The 23,514-nt window shown below is 39.9% G+C and overlaps 1 protein-coding gene and 1 non-coding gene across 2 annotated transcripts in view; both read left to right on the top strand.

The window, feature by feature from the left end:
* Window positions 1–23,514, top strand: part of BCAP29 (B cell receptor associated protein 29) — a 69,100-nt gene that overhangs the window by 19,033 nt on the left and 26,553 nt on the right. Inside the window, exons 4-6 of the mRNA XM_066342444.1 lie at window positions 1,980–2,130; window positions 3,463–3,598; window positions 10,810–10,918. Coding sequence (XP_066198541.1) covers window positions 1,980–2,130; window positions 3,463–3,598; window positions 10,810–10,918 — 396 coding nt within the window. The remainder of the gene's footprint in view (window positions 1–1,979; window positions 2,131–3,462; window positions 3,599–10,809; window positions 10,919–23,514) is intronic.
* LOC136377996 (small nucleolar RNA U109) lies at window positions 16,149–16,244 on the top strand. Its single transcript, XR_010746587.1, has one exon. It is a non-coding gene; the product is annotated as a small nucleolar RNA U109 (small nucleolar RNA).

The raw sequence follows: 23,514 nt of genomic DNA, 5'->3' as shown, positions 1-23,514 counted from the left end.
ATCTTTTTTTTTTTAATGTTTTATCTTTTGATGCGAAAAATTGAACCAGTGCTTGTTTGATATCTCCTTCATTTTTGAATTTTTTGCCCTTCAAAAAATTTTGTAATGACAAAAACAAGTGATAGTCGGAGGGTGCTAAGTCCAGGGAATATGGTGGATGCGACAGACATGCTTCTGTAGCATTTCTTCCTTGTTGAAATTCATAAAAATTACAGTGGCATAAATGAACTTTATCAGTAGCCATGGGTATACTATGGCTTCACACATAAGACTAACATGAATCAACTTTATTTTAGTTAATTTGCTACGTCAGTATGTATACATTAAGTGATAAAAATAGAGAGGTACACATGTGCCAAATAAACATGTGCTTACCTGTCAAAACTTGTTGTAATAGAAACGAACAGAACTTTCCAGTAGACCTTATATATATGTGTACACACACACACACACTCTTAGTAAGATTTAGTAAATTTGGCAGGTCCCGGTACGAATGTGTTAAGGTTTTTCATTCTTGTGTTTATGAGAAACATCAGCCTGATGTGTCCTAGCGATTTCTTCAATGTTTGGGCATATATTTGAAAGGCAAACTCTCATTTCCTCGTCAGTACATTGAAGAATTCCTCTCTTTTTACTCTTAATTGTGTTGAGGGTAGAAAACCCTAATTCACATAAATAAGATGTTGAAAATCATAGTAAAATGTTCAAAGCTTTTTTAGATATTGCCACATATTCTTTTATAGAAATCCAAAAGGCTTCAAGAGACAATTCCTTATGTTTAATCATCAATCCAAATCCCCCACCATACATATCAGCTTAACTTTACACCAAACAGAGGATAGAAGAAACTTGCCTCAGTCTTTCCAGGGAACATGGGGGGTAGTGTAAACAATCCAGCACCACAGCTTAACAGCCTTTTGCAACCTAATCAGGCAAGTGAGGTGTAGGTGGTTGGGCAGACTCAGCTTACAGCCAATTCCCCACACCTCTGTCCCCAAAAATCTAAACTCCAGAAACTCGGTTGGTTTTTTGGTCCCCAACAGGCATATATTTCTCTGGAATACCATAGGGTGCACCTGGAAATCTAGGGTGCACCAGTGCGCCCTGATGCACACTTTGAGAACCACTGACAGACTAATGCAACCAAACACCACAGAAGTAAACCCACACATATATGTTCAATTAATTTATGACAAAAGAGCCAAGAATATACAAATATACAATGGGGGTAAGGACAGTCTCTTCAATAAATGGTGTTGGGAAAACTGGACCACTGTCTTATACCATATAAAAATTAACTTATTGTATACCTGAAACTAATACAAAAGAATATTGACTGTAAACTATAACTGAAAAATAAAAAATTTTAAATTAACTCAAAATGTATTAAAGACTTGAAACTAGAAAACTAGAAAAAAGCATAGGCAGTAAGGGTCTTGGCAATGACTTTTTGGATTTGACACCAAAAGCAAAGGCAACAAAAACAAGTTAATGAGATTACATCAAACTAAAAAGCTTCTACACAGCTATGGAAACCATCAACAAAATGATAGCTATAATAAATTGCTAGTACAGTAAGAGAAATAGGATAGTGTCTTGGAATTGATTGTAATGGGATATGGCCTATACATTATTGTCAGTGGTTAAAATTTATTCAACCTATTAGGGATAGAAAAAGTGAAAGATAATAGTTTGTAGTGTAGCTAGAGACAGAGATGGTACAATAATGATGAGTTCTAGATAAATATAGTAAAAAACAAAATTGCTATTACAAAGTTTACCACTAATCTCCACGTACAGATGATCTGCTTTGAGCATTGAACCCTCTCAAGTATGTAGAGGGAAAGACAAAAACAGAGCCCCTACCTGAAGTCTGTTACTTAAAGGATAGCTCAATTATTCTAAAACTGCTTCCCATTAAAATAGTAAGTTTATATTCTTAAAAGCCAAAAGTAATGTTTCCTATTTGTTTCTAACAGATGCTGTGAGAGAAGTAAGGAAATACTCCTCTGCTGCTGACATGGAGAAGTTCTTACCCAGCAAACCTGGTGCCCACGAACATACGCATATGAAACTTTTTAGGGCTCAAAGAAATCTTTATATTTCTGGATTTTCATTATTTTTTTGGTTGTAAGTAAATAAAAACAAAACCACACACAATTTAAAAATATAATTTGTGTTTTTTATTTTTTAGCCTACATAAGGTATTTTTTCTATAATATTTAGTATACTAACATCTTCATAAAAGAACTGACTGTATAACCAAATAACAAGCAATAGTTAAGGCTTGTCAGTTTGAAAGGTTAATAAGCCTTGCATGATCTGACCCCTGCTTCTCTCTTGATCCTTTTCTCATACTGTTCTCTGACATATACAGTACACCACATTCCTCCCACACTGACCTCCACTGTTCACTCATTCATTCATTCATTCTTACAGTGAATATTTATTGAGTTCCTATTGTGTACCTAGCTCCTTCCTACTTCAGGTTCTTTTTTTTTTTGTATTTTTCTGAAGCTGGAAACTGGGAGAGACAGTCAGACAGACTCTCGCATGTGCCCGACCGGGATCCACCCGGCACGCCCACCAGGGGCGATGCTCTGCCCACCAGGGGGCGATGCTCTGCCCCTCCGGGGCGTCGCTCTGTTGTGACCAGAGCCACTCTAGCGCCTGGGGCAGAGGCCAAGGAGCCATTCCCAGCGCCCGGGCCATCTGCTCCAATGGAGCCTTGGCTGCGGGAGGGGAAGAGAGAGACAGAGAGGAAGGAGGGGGGGGGGGCTGGAGAAGCAAATGGGCGCTTCTCCTATGTGCCCTGGCCGGGAATCGAACCCGGGTCCCCCGCACGCCAGGCCGACGCTCTACCGCTGAGCCAACTGGCCAGGGCCTATATATATACTTTCAAGTATCATTTCATGGTTGTACTTAAAGATTGTTTTAACATAGATCTGTTTCTGTATGTGCCCCAGCCAAGGATCAAACTGGCAACTTCTGTGATTTCGTATGATGCTGTAACCAACTGAGCTCTCTGGCCAGGGTACAGCAGTGTGTTTTGACTGGAAGACTTGGATTTTTTTTTTAAAAAAGTATGTGACCCTGGCCAGTGGTGCAGTACATAGAGCATCGTCCTAGAGCACCAAGGTCACCAGCTTGATCTCAGGGCCATAAGCTTGATGGGGCTGGCTCAACCCCGAGGTTGTCTGTTCAAATCCCAGTCAGGACACATATAAGAAGCAATCAGTGGGGTGCACAACACATACAAGAAGCAATCAGTGGGGTGCACAGCTAAGTGGAACGACTTTATATTTCTCTCCCCCCCTCAAAATAAATACATACATACATATATTAATACATAAAATAAAAAGGGTGTCCTTTCTAACTGTCATCTCTCATCTATACCTGAAGGAAGTTGTTTGACAATGACTCTTTATTCTAAAGGTTGTTTTGGTTTTTTAATTTTCTTAGAGTGTTGAGACGTCTGGTTACCCTTATTACTCAGCTGGCAAAAGAAACGTCAAACAAAGGAGTACTTAAAACTCAAGCAGAAAATACTAATGAGGCTGCCAAAAACTTCATGAAAGAGAATGAAAGATTAAAACAGGTATTTAAGTTTTCTTTTTAAAAATTTGTGTAAATGTTAATATTTCTGAGAGGTGGTATATTATTTTTCAGCATTAAAAAGAGCATTTGCTTAATTTATATGCAGAAAATGATCATAAATAGCAATATTCTACAAATTGATTGTTTCAAAAGTATTTTATAATTTTATAATCTTTTAGATTTGTTTATTCTCACAGTTTCCCTCTATAGTAAGTTAATGCCATTGTATCTATTTCCTGTGATTTAAGGAGAAAAGTATTCTGAGAATGTAATTTTTAATTCATTCATTACCCTTAATTTTACTTTATAACCTAAAGCAAGTATTCATAAATCTCTCTGTTTGCTTCCTTTTCTGTTATTTTTGTAAGCCCTTTTGTTTGTTTGTTTTCTTTTAAATGATGGTTGTGTAGGAAGCAGAGGAAAATAGTTGATGTAGATTGAAGACTGCATATAATATATATTTTAAATCTTTAACTTTGTTCCCTGGCCAGGTTGCTCAGGTAGTTAGTTTGTCCTAATATGCCAAGGTTGTGGGTTCAATTCCCAATCAGGGCACATACAAGAATCAACCAGTGATGCATAAATAAGTGGAACAACAAATTGATGTTTCCTGGCCCTGGCCATTTGGTTCAGTGGATAGAGTGTCATCCTAGCATGTGGATGTTCATCCTGGGTTCCATTCTCTTGTCAGGGCACACATGAGAAGCAACCATCTGCTGCCCCACCCCTTACCCCTCTCACAGCCAGTGGCTCGGTTGATTTGAGCATCAGCCCCAGACGGGGGTTGCTGGGTGGATCACAGGGCACATGTGGGAGTCTATCTCTTCTCTCACTTAAAAAAAGATGTTTCTCTCATTCTCTTTCTGAAAAAAAAAAAAAATCTTTAATTTTGTGATTCTGCTGATAATCTTTCTTTGAGAGCCCAATGCTGTCCTTTCCCTGCCATTCAGGGACTGCCATGCTTTTCCCATTAAATAAAAAGACGAACAAATGGAAAAATGAAATATGTAAAATTATTTTGGGTATTTTTTACTTCAGTTTAAATTTTAGGGCTCAGATCTCATACTGGAGTGTTTTCAGTTCATATTAATCCCTGTGTTTTGCTAGTTCTGCTTTTTATTTTTTTATATATTTTAAAATTTTTTCAATGATTTGAGAAGAGGGTTAGGGGGAGAAAAGGGAGAAAGAATTATCAACTCATTGTTCCACTTAGTTCCATTTAGTTGTGCATTCATTGATTGCTTCAGTGTGTGCCGTGACTAGAGATTGAACCCACAACCTCCCAGGACAATGCTGTGTCTACTGAGCAACCCAGCCAGGGCTAATTCTGCATTTTAATAAAAAGTATCAATAGAATTATTCAGAAGCAAAATAGATTTTCTTGAAAGAAAGCATTTCTAAAACAATGCAATAAGCTTATTTCTCTATTATAAATAATGAAGTGCAGTCAGTTATATGTTACACCACATTATATTTATGTAAAAAGTGTGAGTCCAACAATAGAGAATTCAATCCTTATCCATGTCCTAAAGCCCAACCTCTTAAAGAAGAAACTATAAGCACCACCTTTCATCAATTCTAAATGAGTTAGCTATTATATAATACAATTTAAAGTTTTTTTAAAACTTACTAAATAAGGCAAAACTCAAAATATTCTGCCTTGTGCTGTAGTATCATTGTCATCTACTCAAAACCCTGTTTTACTTATTTTGATGTATGTTATTTTCATTACAACAAAAAGGTATTTATATAGAAACAATTCAAAAATGTTTCTTAGATACTTTAAGGAATCTTTAGAGAATAAGCATCAGTTTATTTTTTACTTTGTTTTGTTGCTTTGAAAAGGTATTGACTTACAGATGTCACGTAAATTACCCTTTGTAGTAAATATAAGTTGGGAAATCAAGCTATTGGTATTTGTAAATTTAAAAGCCAGCAATAAGTCGTTTTTGCTTTTTTGGAGGAATGTTTCAGCAACAGAATCGGCCTCATTTTGCACCTTAGTATCATTTGCTTTATTTTCTGTCCTTTGATCTCCTTTCCCAATGATAAAAAAGAAACAAAACCCTGAAGCATTGATTCATGTGAGGGCTAGCTTCTAAGCATATAACCTTGCCTTTGTGTACTAACCATATGCCTGCTTGATTTAACTTTATGCCTATCATGTCAGATTAATGAGTTGTAACTCCTAGTAGAACACTGCTTTTTTCCCTCTTATTCTTTTTTTTTTTTTTTTTTTTTTTTTCATTTTTCTGAAGCTGGAAACAGGGAGAGGCAGTCAGACAGACTCCCGCATGCGCCCGACCGGGATCCACCCGGCACGCCCACCATGGGGCGATGCTCTGCCCACCAGGGGGCGATGCTCTGCCCATCCTGGGCGTCGCCATATTGCGACCAGAGCCACTCTAGCGCCTGAGGCAGAGGCCACAGAGCCATCCCCAGCGCCCGGGCCATCTTTGCTCCAATGGAGCCTTGGCTGCGGGAGGGGAAGAGAGAGACAGAGAGGAAAACGCGGCGGAGGGGTGGAGAAGCAAATGGGCGCTTCTCCTATGTGCCCTGGCCAGGAATCGAACCCGGGTCCTCCGCACGCTAGGCCGACGCTCTACCGCTGAGCCAACCGGCCAGGGCCCCCTCTTATTCTTTATTTATTGTCTTCCTACTCTTCAGCTCTAAGAAAATGGAATATGTTTTTGTAACGTTCTACTACTAATTATTTTTCTCCTATATATCATAATTAATGTGTTTAAATTAATCTTGTCCTTCATAAAAAGTCTCTTCCTCAAAACGGTTTTTAAATTATTTTCAGAACCAGTTACTATTGCAAAGAAGTTTATTTCATGACTACTGATTCTTTGATTCCCCCACAATTGCTTCCGTTTTTTGTTTTCCTGCCCTTTGGTTCCACACTGTACTGGTTCCCTGCTTCCTGCATATCTCTGACCCATTCAGTGGTCCTGGATCGTCCGAGGTGCACAGAGATGCTGGGCTAAAGCCAGTACACAGTGGGGAGAAAGTCTGTAAGCCGGACATAAATAGAGATATAAATACTGTCAAGTGCAAGTATTGATTAATGAGGGCCGTAAGTCAGAATATCAAAGATGACTGTTATTTCAAGATACTTTATTCGTGTAGGTTTTTTTTTTTTTTTTTTTTTCATTTTTCTGAAGCTGGAAACAGGGAGAGACAGTCAGACAGACTCCCGCATGCGCCTGACCGGGATGCACCCGGCACGCCCACCAGGGGCGATGCTCTGCCCATCCTGGGTTTCGCCATGTTGCGACCAGAGCTACTCTAGCGCCTGAGGCAGAGGCCACAGAGCCATCCCCAGCGCCCGGGCCATCTTTGCTCCAATGGAGCCCTGGCTGCGGGAGGGGAAGAGAGAGACAGAGAGGAAAGCACGGCGGAGGGGTGGAGAAGCAAATGGGCGCTTCTCCTGTGTGCCTTGGCCGGGAATCGAACCCGGGTCCCCCGCACGCCAGGCCGACGCTCTACCGCTGAGCCAACCGGCCAGGGTTTCTTGTAGGTTTTGAAATACTGGTTAAGGAGGGATAAAATTGCTAAAATACCTCTTCAATCTCTATCAGAGACACATTATCTAAAGGAAAGTATATTACCCTGAGATGCAAGAGACTTGGGTGCCAGTCCGGTCTCTACCAGTAATTAGTTTTGTGACCTCGGGCAAATCACCTCATATGTTCTGGGCCCTAAGGTCATAAATAATAGCTCATACTCTGTCAGGTATCACTTCAAATGCTTCACAGTAAGGTATTAACTCTTAATTCTTGCAACAACCCCATGCGGTTGATACTTTATTATCTGCATTTTATACATAAGAAAATGGAGGCACAAAAATATTAAGTGACTTGCACAAAATCATTCAGCTAAGTGACTTCAGATAAGTGACAGAACTAAGATTTAATCTAGGCAGTTTGAGTCTAGAGTTCACACTCTTAACCATGGCGTATTATCCCTTCATTTGTATTTAGCTTATCACTTGCAGATGATGCCCAAGACCCTTTTGTGTTCTGATATTCAGTTAATTAAAAGAAATAATTATGATCTTGCCGTAGAGCGTTGGCCTGGCATGTGGAAGTGTCCCGGGTTCAATTCCCGGTCAGGGTACATATTAGAAGTGCCCATCTGCTTCTCCACCCTTCCCCCTCTCCTTTCTATCTCTCTCTTCCCCTCCAGCAGCCATGGCTTCATGGGAGCAAAGTTGGCCCAGGTGCTGAGGATGGCTCCATGGCCTCTGCCTCAGGCGCTAGAATGGCTCAGGTTGCAGCTGAGCAACTCCTCAGATGGGCAGAGCATCGCCCCCTGGTGGGCATGCCGGGTGGATCCTGGTCAGGTGCATGCGGGAGTCTGTCTGCTGCTCCCTCCTTCTCACTTCAGAAAAATACAAAATAATAATAATAATAATTATGAAAGACCAGTTAACTTTTAATTGCTTTAAATAACAGCAGTGACAGAGCTTTAATTGTTACTAATTTTTCTACCAGGTACTTACCACCATGGGATGAGGTAGGTGGGAAAGTGAACATGTGCATGACTAGAGCTGGTAGCTATTGAATTTCGTACTCCAGGACCTGTGGTCTTTCCCCAGCATCAAGTTGCACATAATAAATTTGGACAAGTTTACAGGTGCAATAATAAAAGTTTATTTACAAGACCAGCGCAAATCCAACTTCTTCAAGTAAATGGCTTAATAATTCAAGCAGTCAGTATAAACATTCCTGCAGCTCATTGATTCCCTTCCAGTTTGGATAATCACTGGGGACTCTGAGAACCAAATGCCATGAAGCAACAGCAGGGGTTGTTTGAATTTGAAGTGGGCAACAAATTCATAGAGAAATTTTTTTTTAATGTTTAAAAGTATAAGGCTTTTTCAGTTGTAATATGTACATCAGTCTTCTCATCTCCTAAAAAACCCTCTTGGGATTATATAATGAATTGCTCAGAGCTTCATGTCCCAGCAGCACTGTCTGTTTGATACTGCGCTGCAGCTCGTGTGCTCGTCCCAGCCTTCTCACTAGACTGCTTTTACCTCAGAGCGGAGATCATATTTCTCTGACATTTTTATCCCTTATAACACCTACTATTGTAAAATATTTGCCTATAGTCAGTGCGCTGTCGAACATTTTGTTTGTTACATATGCCAGCTTAGAAAAGGAGGAACTATCTGCTATAGAAATTCTTTCATAGCGAATCTGTTTTAAGTTGTCCTGTGTTGCTTTTTTATTTTTTTATTATTTATTTATTTATTCATTTTAGAGGAGAGAGAGAGAGATTGAGAGAGAGAGAGAGAGAGAAGGGGGGAGGAGCAGGAAGCTTCAACTCCCATATGTGCCTTGACCGGGCAAGCCCAGGGTTTTGAACCAACAACCTCAGCATTCCAGGTCAACGCTTTATCCACTGCGCCACCACAGGTCAGGCCTGTGTTGCTTTTTCACCAATAAAAGCTATCAGTGTCAAGTTGCAGCACTTCAGTCAAATAACTTGTGCCAGTTTATATTATTCTGTTTTTCAAACTGTGTACATATTTTATTTTTCAAACATTAATTTGCCTTTCTTGTAACTTGAATTTCTTAAAATTTCTTTATAATGTCAACTTCTTAATTTTGTTAACAATGATAGTTTCATCCACACGTACACATTATGACATTTTTACTCCATTCTGTTTTTATTTTTGCCAAATATTTTACTATTCAGATTTTAATTTTTCTTGCCTAGAAAGTATAAACTAGAAAAATAAACATTTAAAAAACCAGAATAGATTAAAAAAAATTTTTTTTATTGACTGATTCTAGAAAAAGACAGGAAGGGGGGGAGAGAGAGAAACATGGCTCATTTTTCTACTCATTTATGTATTCATGTTTGATTCTTTTTTTTCATTGCTTGATTCTTGCATGTGCCAATCAGGGATTGAATCTACATCCTTGGCATATCTGAACAATGCTCTAACCAATTGAGCTACCCAGCCAGGACCAGAATAGATTTTAAAATATGAAGAGCATTGTAAAAGATTAACTGAATAAAATTAATTTGGAGGCTAGTCACTGAAAGTTAGATAGAATTTTCCAGGTTAGATAGAATTTTCCAGTAGTGATGGCCCTTTCATTTTCTACTCACCCACCTCTACAACAGACATTATGTTCTCCTCTTCTAAGTTCATCTTTATAGAAATAGTCTGAGTTTAGAACTCTGCAACTAGAAGATAATGGCCCTCCAATTCATATCCTCAGAATTGTCTGGTCTTAGATTTGCTTGACACACTTAATTAGTAAAAAGACATGCATATTATTTATGTAAATACTTTTGAAAATACAATTTTAGTCATAGCCCAACCAGAAACTTTTTAATTTATTTTATTTCAGAGATTTTAGCCATTGTTTTGTTTTGTTTTAAGTGAGAGGAGGGGAGATAGAGATAGAAAGACAGACTCTTGCATGTGCCCTGACCAGGATCCATCTGGCAACCCCCATCTGGGGCCAATGCTCGAATCAACCAAGCTATCCTCAGTGCCTGAGGCCTACACTCCGACCAACCAAGCTATCCTTAGCACTTGGCCATCGCTTAAACCAATCAAGCCACTGGCTGTAAGAGGGGAAGAGAGAGAAGGGGAGGGAGGGGAAGAGAAACAGATAGTCACTTCTCATGTTTGCCCTGACAGGGAATGGAACCCCAAACGTTCACTGGCCAGGGCTGATTTCAGCCGTTGTGAGGAGAAATTTATTGTATGTTTGCCAGATACCAAGTTTCTGTTAGCAAAATTATGTTGTAGAAAATTATAAAATACTGTCTAACCGGGTAGTGGCGCAGTGGATAGAGCAGAGGACCCAGGTTTGAGACCCCAAGGTCACCAACTTGAGCCCAAGGTCGCTGGCTCGAGCAGGGGGGTCACTCAGTCTTCTGTAGTCCCCCCGCCCCTGGTCAAGGTACATAAGAGAAAGCAATCAACAAACAACTAAGGTGCCACAATGAAGAATTGATGCTTCTCATCTCCCTCCCTGTCTGTCTGTCCCTCTCTCTGTCTCTGTCACAAAGTAAGTAAATAAATAAAATTAAAATGCTTAAAAATAAATTATAAAAAAACTAAAATAGACAAATAATGAAATAAAGACCAATAATTTTAAATACGTTACTCAGACCATGTCCTGGAAGAGTGTCTGACTATTGCAATAAGCTCACTTATATAATTCTCTTTTCTGATAGCTCTTGAAAGGCTCTAACAAGGAAGCAGAACACAATTTGGAAGCAGAAAGTAAAAAACTGGTAGAAGAACAGAAAAAACTGAAAACTGAATTAAAGAAGACTTCAGATGGTAAGTTAGTGTGCATGTGTCAAAGTAGAAAGAGCATATTTTATGCTGTTACACGTTACTGTTTTCCCTAAAACAAATCTAATGGCTAAATGTTCTTCTGGCTAAAATACCACAAGCAACCTATTTATAAAATCCTGCTCAAATACAAAGATAAAACATTGTTTCAGCCAAGAGAAACATGCTGTGTTATACAGAAAAACATTTAGGTTTTCAGATCTGTGTTGTAAATACAGGTGTTCCTACCTGAGCGAAAGAGCTATGTTCCTGAAAAGTTTCTTTTAAACACATTATTGGAAAATAAATCACATTCTTCAAATACATTATATCTCCTTTGAGAGAAGTGATGATCGGGAGAAGGTTTTAATTATAAGAAAGTATATTGCTAATCTCAAGCCCTAATATTTCCTATCTGCCAGATATAAGGAAAGCATTCCTTGAAAGAGATGGGTGGGCATAAAGTAAGAAAAATTTGGATGTCAGCTGAGAATTTGAATATCCTTTTCCAAAATACATTGCGATGACGACTTGGGGTAGAGCATTCTAATTTCATTCCCCTGATGGCAGCTATTTCTTCTACATTTTCCCCCATTTTTAATAGTTCCAATAGTAATTTCTTCTTCTTAGTCAAGCAAATTATTATCGCCTGCAGCCGTTTAGCACAGAAAAGTATATAGATATCCCCCAGTCCAGTGTCATCCCAGTAAACTGTATAAATGTTTGTGACTTGACCCCAAGCACCATTTCTGCATATAACAGATATTCCTTAATGTTGTTCAGACACTGGAGAACCTCTCAGCCAGCCAGAGTTAAAATAATGATCAATGCATGGACCCTCTCGAATTTTAAGTTTCTTTTATTACATTGTGTTAGAGGTAAATTGGAGAATGTTCAGTGACTAAATCAAGGACCTACTTTATGCCATTTATAAATTTATTTTATTTTATTTTTTTACAGAGACAGAAAGAGAGTCAGAGTGAGGGATAGACAGGGACAGACAGACAGGAACGGAGAGATGAGAAGCATCAATCATTAGTTTTTCGTTGCACATTGCGACACCTTAGTTGTTCATTGATTGCTTTCTCATATGTGCCCTGACCGTGGGCCTTCGGCAGACCGAGTAATCCCTTGCTTGAGCCAGCGACCTTGGGTCCAAGCTGGTGAATTTTTGCTCAAACCAGATGAGCCCGCGCTCAAGCTGGCTATCCTGGGGTCTCGAACCTGGGCCTTCCGTATCCCAGTCTGACGCTCTATCCACTGCGCCACCGCCTGGTCAGGCGCCATTTATAAATTTAGATTAAAAAATATTTTAATTTGTTGATTGATTTTAGAGAGAGAGACATCGATTTGTTGTTCCAGTTAGTTGTATATTCATTGGCTGATATTGTATTTGTCCTCACGAGGGATTGAACCTGTATCCTTGGTGTATCAGGGCAATGTTCTAACCAACTGAGCCACTTTGCCAGGTCCCAAATTTAGATTTTTTAAAATAGGCCTTGGTATAATAGAAGTTCTTTGTACTATAACTTTCAAATTGATTATCCTTTTATATTGTTTGGATAGAGTATACTTTATCAAAGTGTATTTGAATTTGAGGTTGAAAGTCTGAAGATAAAAGCTAATTATGTAAAAAAAAAAACAAATCAATAGGATATTTCATGTGATATAAAAATTTTTAGTCAGTTTTCTACTTATTTTAAGTGAAAAAGTAAATCTGAAAATGGTTTAGAGGCAGTAAATTAAAAAATAAACTCCTCTTCTAGTGTATTATTTGGTAAGTATAGTATAGCCCAAAATTAAAAATCTTGTAATACTTGGTACTGTTGGCTCTTCTGCAATTCCAGAAGATTTTTAACATAATCAGGTTTTAATATTTGTATAAAAATAAATTTAGTAATATAGACTCTATATTAGACATTTCAGAAAAGAAACTGTTCTTTGTTTGGTTTTTTGGTTTGTCCACAAAATATTGCTCCTAATCTTTCTGAAGAATAGAAGAGACTATTTTCAAAATACCTTTAATTAGCTAAAAAAAAAATTATTTCAAAATCTTTGCTTTTTCATATCTGCCAACGATCCTTTTCTCATGTTGTAAGCAGGGTGGTACAGATATAAAAGACACAGGAAAGTTTGTGTGCCATCTGCACCTCTCAACTCTGGCCAGTTTAGTTTCTGTCCTTCACCTTTCAATAATTCCAAATCCGGAGTATTTTGTGCTTTAACTTCACAAAGAGATATAATGCTCTACACTCAATATTACTTTAAGATTAACATAAAGAAACTCTATTTCTTTAACAGACAATTCAGATGTTTGAGAAAATGAATTTGTTAATATTGGCATTGTGTTTACAATCTGGTAACAAGGATGCCAGCTTCTGTGTTTGAGGTGTAGACTGCAGAGCTATTTTCAAAGTGAATCAGTGTTGAGGTAAAAGCAGATTTTACCTGTTTGAGTTGGTCCTGCTTGGTTCCTGCAAGGTGTATAGTATTTTATGAATATATTTTATTTACCCAAAGTTGTTATTTTAAATGTTATTAATGACCTTGAGAAGATCAAAGTTTCATTTCTTTTTTTTTTAATTTTTTTTTTTTTTTTTTTGTATTTTTCTGAAGCTGGAAACGGGGAGAGACAGTCAGACAGACTCCCGCATGCGCCCGACCGGGATCCACCCGGGATCCACCCGGCACGCCCACCAGGGGCGATGCTCTGCCCACCAGGGGGCGATGCTCTGCCCCTCTGGTGCGTCGCTTTGCTGCGACCAGAGCCACTCTAGCGCTTGGGGCAGAGGCCAAGGAGCCATCCCCAGTGCCCGGGCCATCTTTGCTCCAATGGAGCCTTGGCTGCGGGAGGGGAAGAGAGAGACAGAGAGGAAGGAGGGGGTGGGGGGTGGAGAAGCAAATGGGTGCTTCTCCTATGTGCCCTGGCCGGGAATCGAACCCAGGTCCCCCGCACGCCAGCCCAACACTCTACCACTGAGCCAACCGGCCAGGGCCAAAGTTTCATTTCTAAAGGAAATATATCCTTGGCTTTGTTCCCTTGACCTCTACCAGTCAAATTTACTAAGGCAAGAACCAAAAAATTACATAAATATATAAGATTTTGAAGAATTTAGCCAGCACAATGCCTTGTATGGAGTACCATTCAAAAATATTCATAGATGGACCTGGCTGGGTAGCTCATTTAGTTAGAGTGTCATTCCCATATATCAAGGTTGCAGGCTTAATTCTCAGTCAGGGTACACAGGTTTGATCCCAAGTCAGGATACACACAGAATGAACCAATGAAAGCATAAATAAGTGAAACAACAAATCAGTCTTTCGCTCTTTCCCTTCCTTTCTCTTTAGAATCAATACTTTGAAAAAATATATTCACGATTTCTAAAGAATAAGGATATTAATAAGGCTGACAGTGCTCAAGAAATGTTTCAGAAAGTTATTTTATACTTGAAAATTGAGTAGAAAACCAATGTTTTGTGTGTGTGTGTTTAAATAGGAGGAAATAGAGTGTTTTCCATATAATTTGTCTTGCCCTTGATGGTTCTTTAAGGGAAACATTTTTTTCAAAACGTATTAGTAGAAATAAAGCATAAATACAAATGTTTATTTAATTTAGTCAGCCCCGAATTGGAAAGCTGGCATTCTAAAGGCAGGTATTAACACTCTCTCAGTATAAACTCTCCATAAGTTTTAACCACCAACTCCAATTTTGCCAAGAGTTAGTAAATTACCTGTACTTCAGTGCAGTGATATGACCCTAATGATCCAAGACTGCTCACGTCCCATAACACCTAATTTACGCTCAGAACTGAGTCAGTCAGGTTAAGGACCTGCCTGATCTGTCTTTTTTAATCTATTTAACAATAACTGATGTCCTAGTGTGTGGAGTAATTGGGAAAGGGCCCTACCATGCAAAAGGAGAACTTAAGTTTTGAAGATTTTCCAAGGCTTTCATAATAAAAATAGATCTTGCATGTAGTGGAAAACCTTCTGATGTTCAAGGAGATTGACCTCAAAGGAGACTTTCAGGATAGCTACTATATTTATTTTTATAAATAAATACCTTCTGAGTATCATTATGGGAAAAATATGTACCATTTAATCATTGTATATATCCAGGCAGTAGGCGGCTGTAATTGATTTCCTCCCCTGTATTATATGAGTTAGTCTATCAAAAATTGTGGAGAGTGCTAAATTCATAGTGAATAAAGGAATGTTCCAGATGGTAAGATTATACTCAAGCACAATTCTCTAAATACAGGGTGAAGCAAAAGTAGGTTTACAGTTGTGAGTACGTGAAACACAGAGGTTTTTTCTTCTGTATTGTTATTTATTAATTGTATTTTTTTCCATACAAACAACTGTAAACCTACTTTTTCCCTACCTTGTAATGTGTGGACATATAGTTAGCAGAAAATTTAGCGGTAAAAGTACGTGTGATTTTAAAAGTGATTGGACTGCCTGGCCTGTGATGGTACAGTGGACAAAGCATCAGCCCGGAACACTGAAGTTGCCTGTTTGAAACCCCAGGGTCGCTGGCTCTGAGCTCTGTTTTCTCAGAGTGGCGTCTCTGGCTTGAATGGCGGATCTTCCACATGATCCTCATGCTTGCCAGCTTGATCCCAAAGGTTGCTGGCATGAAAAGCCCAAGGTTGCTGGCCTGAGATAGGGGACACTAGCATGGGCCCGGTCAAATATGCAAGAAGCTCATTGTACCACTAAAAGTGAAAGCAACTATGAGTTGATGCTTCTCTCCTTCTTCCTTCCTATCTCTCAGTAAATAAGGTGATTGATTAATTAATGACTGTACAGCATATGGAAATGTCTTCTCCTCATTCCTTCAAGAGCAGAAATGTGCCTGACCAGGAGGTGGCGCAGTGGATAGAGCGTCGGACTGGGATGCGGAAGGACCCAGGTTCGAGACCCCGAGGTCGCCAGCTTGAGTGCAGACTCATCTGGTTTGAACAAAGCTCACCAACTTGGACCCAAGGTCGCTGGCTCAAGCAAGGGGTTACTCGGTCTGCTGAAGGCCCACGGTCAAGGCACATATGAGAAAGCAATCAATGAACAACTAAGGTGTTGCAACATGCAATGAAAAACTAATGATTGATGCTTCTCATCTCTCTCTCCATTCCTGTCTGTCTGTCCCTGTCTATCCCTCTCTGACTCACTCTCTGTCTCTGTAAAAAAAAAAATAAATAAAAAAATAAATAAATAAAAATAAAATAAAAAAAAAGAGCAGAAATGTATCTATAACATGCTGCATTAACAGATTTCTTAGGACTGCCATTTTATAGTAGAAATTGAGTAGTAATATATCTCTCCTACAAAAAGGAAAAAGAAAAAGAAGACAAAAAGTGATTAGGGCAAATTCCTTGACCCTACCTTTATTCTTTCTCCCTTCCGTCCTTTCCCTCTTCCTTTACATCCTTTCCTTTCTCCCATCTTCCCTTCCCTTCCCTTCCTTTCCCTTCCCTTCCCTTCCCTTCCCTTCCCTTCCCTTCCCTTCCCTTCCCTTCCCTTCCCTTCCCTTCCCTTCCCTTCCCTTCCCTCCTCTCCCCTCCCTCCCCTCCCCCTTTCCCCTCCCCCTTCCTTCCTTTTTCCTTTCCTTCCTTTCCCCTCCCTCCCTCCCTCCCTCCCTCCCTTCCTCCTTTCCTTCCTCCCTCCCTCCTTTCCTTTCCTTTCCTCTCCTTTCCTTTCCTTTTTCTGTTTCTGACAACAGTTTTTTAAGACCTTTTCAAGTAGTTTATTTATTATTGCAAGATTCTTTAACATGAACATAATTATAAAACTGCTCTTGAAAAGTATACTTTTAAAAAATTTTAATGCTGCCTGAACAGAGTATATACAAACATAACAGAAACTGAATGTAAAAGCCCATTCTATGTACCTAAGTATTGGCAGAATTTAACAAGGACCTTGATTTGGACCAGAAAATAGAACCATCTAGTCCTTTTAAATTTTCTTTCTTATAATTCAACTCTGTTCCTGGGTAAATGTTTCCATATCACTGTGGCTTACTTTGAAAAGAATTAACATTTCCTTTTACAGACCAACTTCACTATCCTTGAAGATGTTAGAGTAAAAATAAAAAAGTCTTTATCCTTTAATGCCAGTAATGAGTCATGCTAACATGGGGACCAGGGAGTGAAAATAGTTGGTGTGCTTTTCAGAAGAAATTGAAGGTATGAAAGAAAATTACAGTGGAATCACTGTTGTATATACCAGTAACCCTAACTAAATTCCTGCCTCTTAAGAATAAAACAGAAGCCTTTTATATGGATTTAAAAGTGTTTGGTTCCCAATTCCTTACAGAACAGTATGAGCTATCTATCTATCTAAAAACATTCTCCAAATCCAAGCTAAGTATGTTTTACAGTTGTAAATTCTTTTTTTTTTTTTTACAGAGACAGAGAGTGAGTCAGAGAGAGGGATAGACAGGGACAGAGAAAGATGAGAAGCATCAATCATTAGTTTTTCATTGCGCGTTGCAACACCTTAGTTGTTCATTGATTGCTTTCTCATATGTGCCTTGACCGTGGGCCTCAGCAGACCGAGTAACCCCTTGCTGGAGCCAGCGACCTTGGAGCTGGTGAGCTTTGCTCAAAGCAGATGAGCCCGTGCTCAAGCTGGCGACCTCGGGTCTCGAACCTGCGTTCTCTGCATCCCAGTCCGACGCTCTATCCACTGTGCCACCACCTGGTCAGGCCAGTTGTAAATTCTTGTGGGCATGAACTGAACTATCTTGAACTTGCTGTTATATCAAAGCCACTATCTTACTTTAAAATTGTTAATGCTTTTAAAGATTTGGTTGTTTTACTCATGTCATATTTTTCCTTTTTTACCTTTTAATGAGTTTTATGATTTGAATAAGAAAATACATGTTTTTCCTCCTTTGTTGCTATATCTCCTTCTTTAACATTTTCTCCCCTTCTTTCATTAACTAAAGAAAAGACCATATTAAAAAAGAAAAGGGTGGTTTATTTGATGGGTTTGACAGTAGGCTATATATAATTAAAAAGAATAAAATATATGACCCATTCTTTTAGTCAAGTTTCAGCTATTAAGTTTCTTTTTAATAAAAAAAATTATTATCATTTATTAGTTTATATTTTTTCCACATGCAATTGTTGTTATTGTCAAACCAAAAAAGGAAGCTTGCTTACTGTAAGACTACTTTCCTGGTCCTATATAATGGTAATATTTTTCCTGCTTGGTTTCCATTACATTCCAATTTAGTTTTGATTTTTCCCTTCTCCTGATCTTATCCATTCCTAGGACCTATATGTGTATAATAAACCATATGAATGTCATTCAGTGAGCAGGAGGGATAGCTGTGGGGAAGATAGAAACTTAACACAGAAATTCAAGGATACCTTCTATATTATTGACAGTACCAGCAAGTGTAATTGATGCTACTTTAGAAAAGCTTTTATGATCTTTACAGAGTGGCATTAGAGTAAGATAAAACAGTCCCTCCCTGAATAGCTTATAGTCTAGACCAGGGGTCCCCAAACTTTTTACACAGAGGGCCAGTTAACTGTCCTTCAGACCGTTGGAGGGCCAGATTTTAAAGAAAGCTATGAACAAATCCCTATGCACACTGCACATATCTTATTTTAAAGTAAAAAAAACAAAACAGGAACAAATACAATATTTAAAATAAAGAACAAGTAAATTTAAATCAACAAACTGACCAGTATTTCAATGGGAGGTATGGACCTGCTTTTGGCTAATGAGATGGTCAATGTCCGGTTCCATATTTGTCACTGCTAGCCGTAACAAGTGATGTGATGTGCTTCCGGAGCCGTGACGCGTGCATCCCATGTCACCGGAAGTAGTACTGTACGTGAGCGCCGCCGCCACCACCACGTACAGTACTCGTCTCTCTGACCACCAGTGAAAGAGGTGCCCCTTCCGGAAGTGTGGCGGGGGCCGGATAAATGGCTTCAGGGGGCCACATGCGGCCCAGGGGCCGTAGTTTGGGGACCCCCGGTCTAGATGGATGGATCCAACATATCCATAAAATGACTGTGATTCATTTCTTCCCCTGTATGAAGCATAAGTTAGTCTATCAAAAAACATGAGTACGGAGTGCTAAATGCATACTGAATAAAGGCATGTCCCAGATGGTAAGATTATAATCAAGCACAGTTCTCTAAGTACAGGGTGGGGCAAAAGTAGGTTTTGTGAGTACACAAAACAGTTTATTTTTGTATTACTAATTAACTATTGTATTCTTTTCCATACAAACAACTGTAAATTTACTTTTGCCCTACCCTATATGTTGTGGACATAAAGATGACAGAAAGTTAGTGAAATGACATTACTGTTGTGAGAAAATCAAAGCATGTAGCAAACTGGTCTGTCAGAAGTTGATATGACCACCTGACTTGTGGTGCTACTGTGAATGAAGTATTGACCTGGAATGTTGACGTTGCGGGTTTGAAACTCAAGGTCATTGGTTCAAAACCTGGGTCCCCTGCCAGAGTGCGGGATTGCCAGATTGAGCCCAAGGTCGCTGGCTTGAGCTAGGGATTGTTGACTCTGCTTGAGCCCAAGGTCACCAGTCCAATCCCTGGTCAAGGTACATAGGAAAAGCAATCAGTGCACAGCTAAGTAGAACAACGAGTTGATACTTTTCTCTCTCGCCATTCCTCTTTCTCACTCCCCAAAAATAAATAAAGTTGATATGTGCACCCTAGGATACATTCAAAGATAAAGCTGTAATATTGAGAGGCCCATTGATAAAGCCCCTAAGAAGATTGAGGGGATGATTAATCAGGATGCTTTCGTGTTCTTCCTTGATATCTTATTCCCTACTTGGCTAGACATGATCACTAAAGGCCTTCATGATAAGTACTTTTATAGTGAGTAAATAGCTTGTATCGGGTTTATGGGTACCTTCAAGTGAGATACTGAAATTAAGCTGGGCAACTCTAGTCTAAAACACTGTCATTTGAAAAAATATATTCACCAGCCGATTAATAGAGATTATCTGGGGGGTCCTGATCAAGTTTCTGAACCTTTTTAGGCCACAATTTTCTCTTCTGTAAAATGAGCAGATAGACTAGTTAACCTTAAATGTTTGTTTATATAGCCCCAAATAATGTAAGTAAGCTAAGTGACCATCACAAAGTTTTTTTTTTTTTGTTTTGTTTTTAAACTGGAAACGGGGAGAGACAGTCAGACAGACTCCCGCATGCGCCTGACAGGGATCCACCCGGCACGCCCATCAGGGGCGACGCTCTGCCCACCAGGGGGCGATGCTCTGCCCCTCCCGGGCGTTGCTCTGCCGCAACCAGAGCCACTCTAGCGCCTGGGGCAGAGGCCAAGGAGCCATCCCCAGCGCCCGGGCCATCTTTGCTCCAACGGAGCCTTGGCTGCGGAAGGGGAAGAGAGAGACAGAGAGGAAGGGGGGGGGGTGGAGAGGCAAATGGGCGCCTCTCCTATGTGCCCTGGCCGGGAATCGAACCTGGGTCCCCCGCACGCCAGGCCGACGCTCTACCGCTGAGCCAACCGGCCAGGGCATCACAAAGTATTTTTATTGTTGATTTTTTGACCCTTTAAAGTTATTTATTTTTTATGAGAAAAAAACTTTTCACTATAACTTCCCTTCTCCTATATTTAATTTCAGCATATGGTTAATTAAACCATTCTCCTCATATTAGACAAATGTTTCATGCAATCTTAGAATCATAAGAACAGGACCTGGCATGTTTCATTCACCCATAGCCCAAGTGTGTTATATGGAATGGAGCCACATATTTTAAATGCTTACTGCCCTTGTGTGGGACATCTAGAGGAAGAGGAGAGGAGAGGGTGTATATGCCTATAAACATGACTGTTTTTCTTTAATGTTATAGTGTAGTTGTATGTTTAGAACTTCTGTTGGAACCATTGATAGGGAAGGATAAAACTGCAGAAAAGGAGAACTGATTTGAGTAGAGGATCAGGACGTTCTTTTTATTATATTAGGGAAATTAAAAATGAGACTAGATCTCAAGAGCTCTTTCAGCTCTGAAAGCCTTTCCTATGCGATTATAACACAAAGTTGTCACTTTAGAGTACCTTTTTATTTCTTTTTAATTTTTAGAAAAGTTTTATATATACATAATCATAAAAGTCAAATAGTACTACTACAAGACTTAAAATGAAAAACAGCAGTCCCTTGAGGGTCATCCCCAGAAGCAACTGTTCAACTCCTCATTTAGCTATTTTTTCTGATACTCACTTCCAGATTTCTTTTTTTTTTTTTTTAGTGAGAGAAGGAAAGAGAGAGAGGGAGGGACAGACAGACAGGAAGGGAGAGAGATGAGAAGCATCAGTTCTTCATTGCAGCACCTTAGTTGTCATTGATTGCTTTCTCATATGCGTCTTGACTGGGGAGCTCCAGCAGAGTGAGTTACTCCTTGCTCAAGCCAGCGACCTTGGGGTTTCGAACCTGGGTGCTCAGCATCCCAAGCTACAATCTATCCACTGTGCCACTGCCAAGTCAGGCTTTATTTTAATTCATTAAAAAAATTTTTTTTTTATTATTCATTTTAGAGAGGAGAGGTGGGAGCAGGAAGCATCAACTCCCATATGTGCATTGACCAGGAAAGTCCAAGGTTTCGAACTGGTGACCTCAGCATTCCAGGTAGATACTTCATCCACTGCACCACCACGGGTCAGGCTTACCTTCAGATTTCTAAATGCAGTGTTTAGGTAGCTATTTCTTGAGCTTTCTGTGTCTGGGATATTACTTTGACTATCTTAGAAAAAGAAGGACTTAAAACTCTGGAGACTACTCTCTTATCTCACCTAACTCCTCACACACATTTCCCATACCCCCATTCTTCCAATGTAAGCATATCAATTTTTGTTATATCAAGTTATTGTGACTAAGTATCTATTATTCATTATTACAGAGGACCCCTTTGCCTCTATCTAATGTTGCTACCCTCTTTCCTGGACTCCATATTTTCCATTTTTTATTCACTCTCTTTATTATAAGCATACCATCCAATAGCTTCCTGAGATATAGTACTGGAAGGTAAACAATTTGAAGACCTGAATGCCTGAAAATTATTATTTTAGCTTCAACATTGGTGAAAAATGTTTACCTTCTTAAATTTGAAGGCAGTGCTCTATTATCTTCTGACCTGTATTGTTTCTGTTGACATGGCCGGGGTCATTCTAGTCCCTGGTGCTTTCTGTATATGACCCATAATGTTTTGTTTTGCTTTCAGGAAAGTTGTGAATCTTCTGTCCATGCCAGGGTTATGAAATTTCATCTAAAGAGAGGTTTTAAGAGGCATGCAGAATCAATAAGTTTAGGGGAATGAAGAATGTAGAAGTTTCAGGTGACCACAGGTTTCTAACTTGGTTGACTATGTAGGTGATGCTAAGATTAGGAGCAAAGGAGGTGTGGATGCTTTCTTTTATTTCGGGGAGAGGAGAAGCAGAAATAATGCCTTTGATTATAAATATACCAAGTTTAATTCCTAGCAAAAATGCCCAAGAACAGTTGGAAATACAAGTTTGAAGCTTAAAAGAAAGGTAGTCTCAAGATAGAGTCTAACCCATCATATGTATTGATCTGATGGTTAAATCAGGGAGTGGATGCCCTGGCCGGTTGGCTCAGCGGTAGAGCGTCGGCCTAGCGTGCGGAGGACCCGGGTTCGATTCCCGGCCAGGGCACATGGGAGAAGCGCCCATTTGCTTCTCCACCCCTCCGCCGTGCTTTCCTCTCTGTCTCTCTCTTCCCCTCCCGCAGCCAAGGCTCCATTGGAGCAGAGATGGCCCGGGCGCTGGGCATGGCTCTGTGGCCTCTGCCTCAGGCGCTAGAGTGGCTCTGGTCGCAATATGGCGACGCCCAGGATGGGCAGAGCATCACCCCCTGGGGGGCAGAGCACCGCCCCTGGTGGGCGTGCCGGGTGGATCCCGGTCGGGTGCATGCGGGAGTCTGTCTGACTGTCTCTCCCTGTTTCCAGCTTCAGAAAAATGAAAAAAAAAAAAAAAAAAATCAGGGAGTGGATGGTTCCCAGTGAAGGAAGCCTATATCGGGGAGAATGACAAAGACTGAACATACAACTATGGCACAGGACAGCACTTGGGGGTTAGAACGTGAGAAATCATCAGAGTTTTCACCTGGTAACTAGTCACTTTTTTTTTTTATTTCAGTCACTTATCTTTTTTTTTTTTTTTTTTTTTTTTTACAGAGACAGAGAGTCAGAGAGAAGGATAGATAGGGACAGACAGACAGGAACAGAGAGAGATGAGAAGCATCAATCATCAGTTTTTCGTTGCGACACCTTAGTTGTTCATTGATTGTTTTCTCATATGTGCCTTGACCGTGGGCCTTCAGCAGACCAAGTAACCCCTTGCTTGAGCCAGCGACCTTGGGTCCAAGCTGGTGAGCTCTGCTCAAACCAGATGAGCCCGCGCTCAAGCTGGCGACCTCGGGGTCTCGAACCTGGGTCCTCTGCATCCCAGTGCGATGCTCTATCCACTGTGCCACCGCCTGGTCAGGCAACTAGTCCCTTCTGGTCAATAAATTCTCAATCTTCATGAGTAAATATTTTCTGGACCTAGATGATACCTCTACTTTTCAGTGTATA

This window comes from Saccopteryx leptura, chromosome 6, assembly GCF_036850995.1.
Source record: "Saccopteryx leptura isolate mSacLep1 chromosome 6, mSacLep1_pri_phased_curated, whole genome shotgun sequence".
Classification (NCBI taxonomy): domain Eukaryota; kingdom Metazoa; phylum Chordata; class Mammalia; order Chiroptera; family Emballonuridae; genus Saccopteryx; species Saccopteryx leptura.
This window is presented reverse-complemented; position numbering and strand designations above follow the sequence as displayed.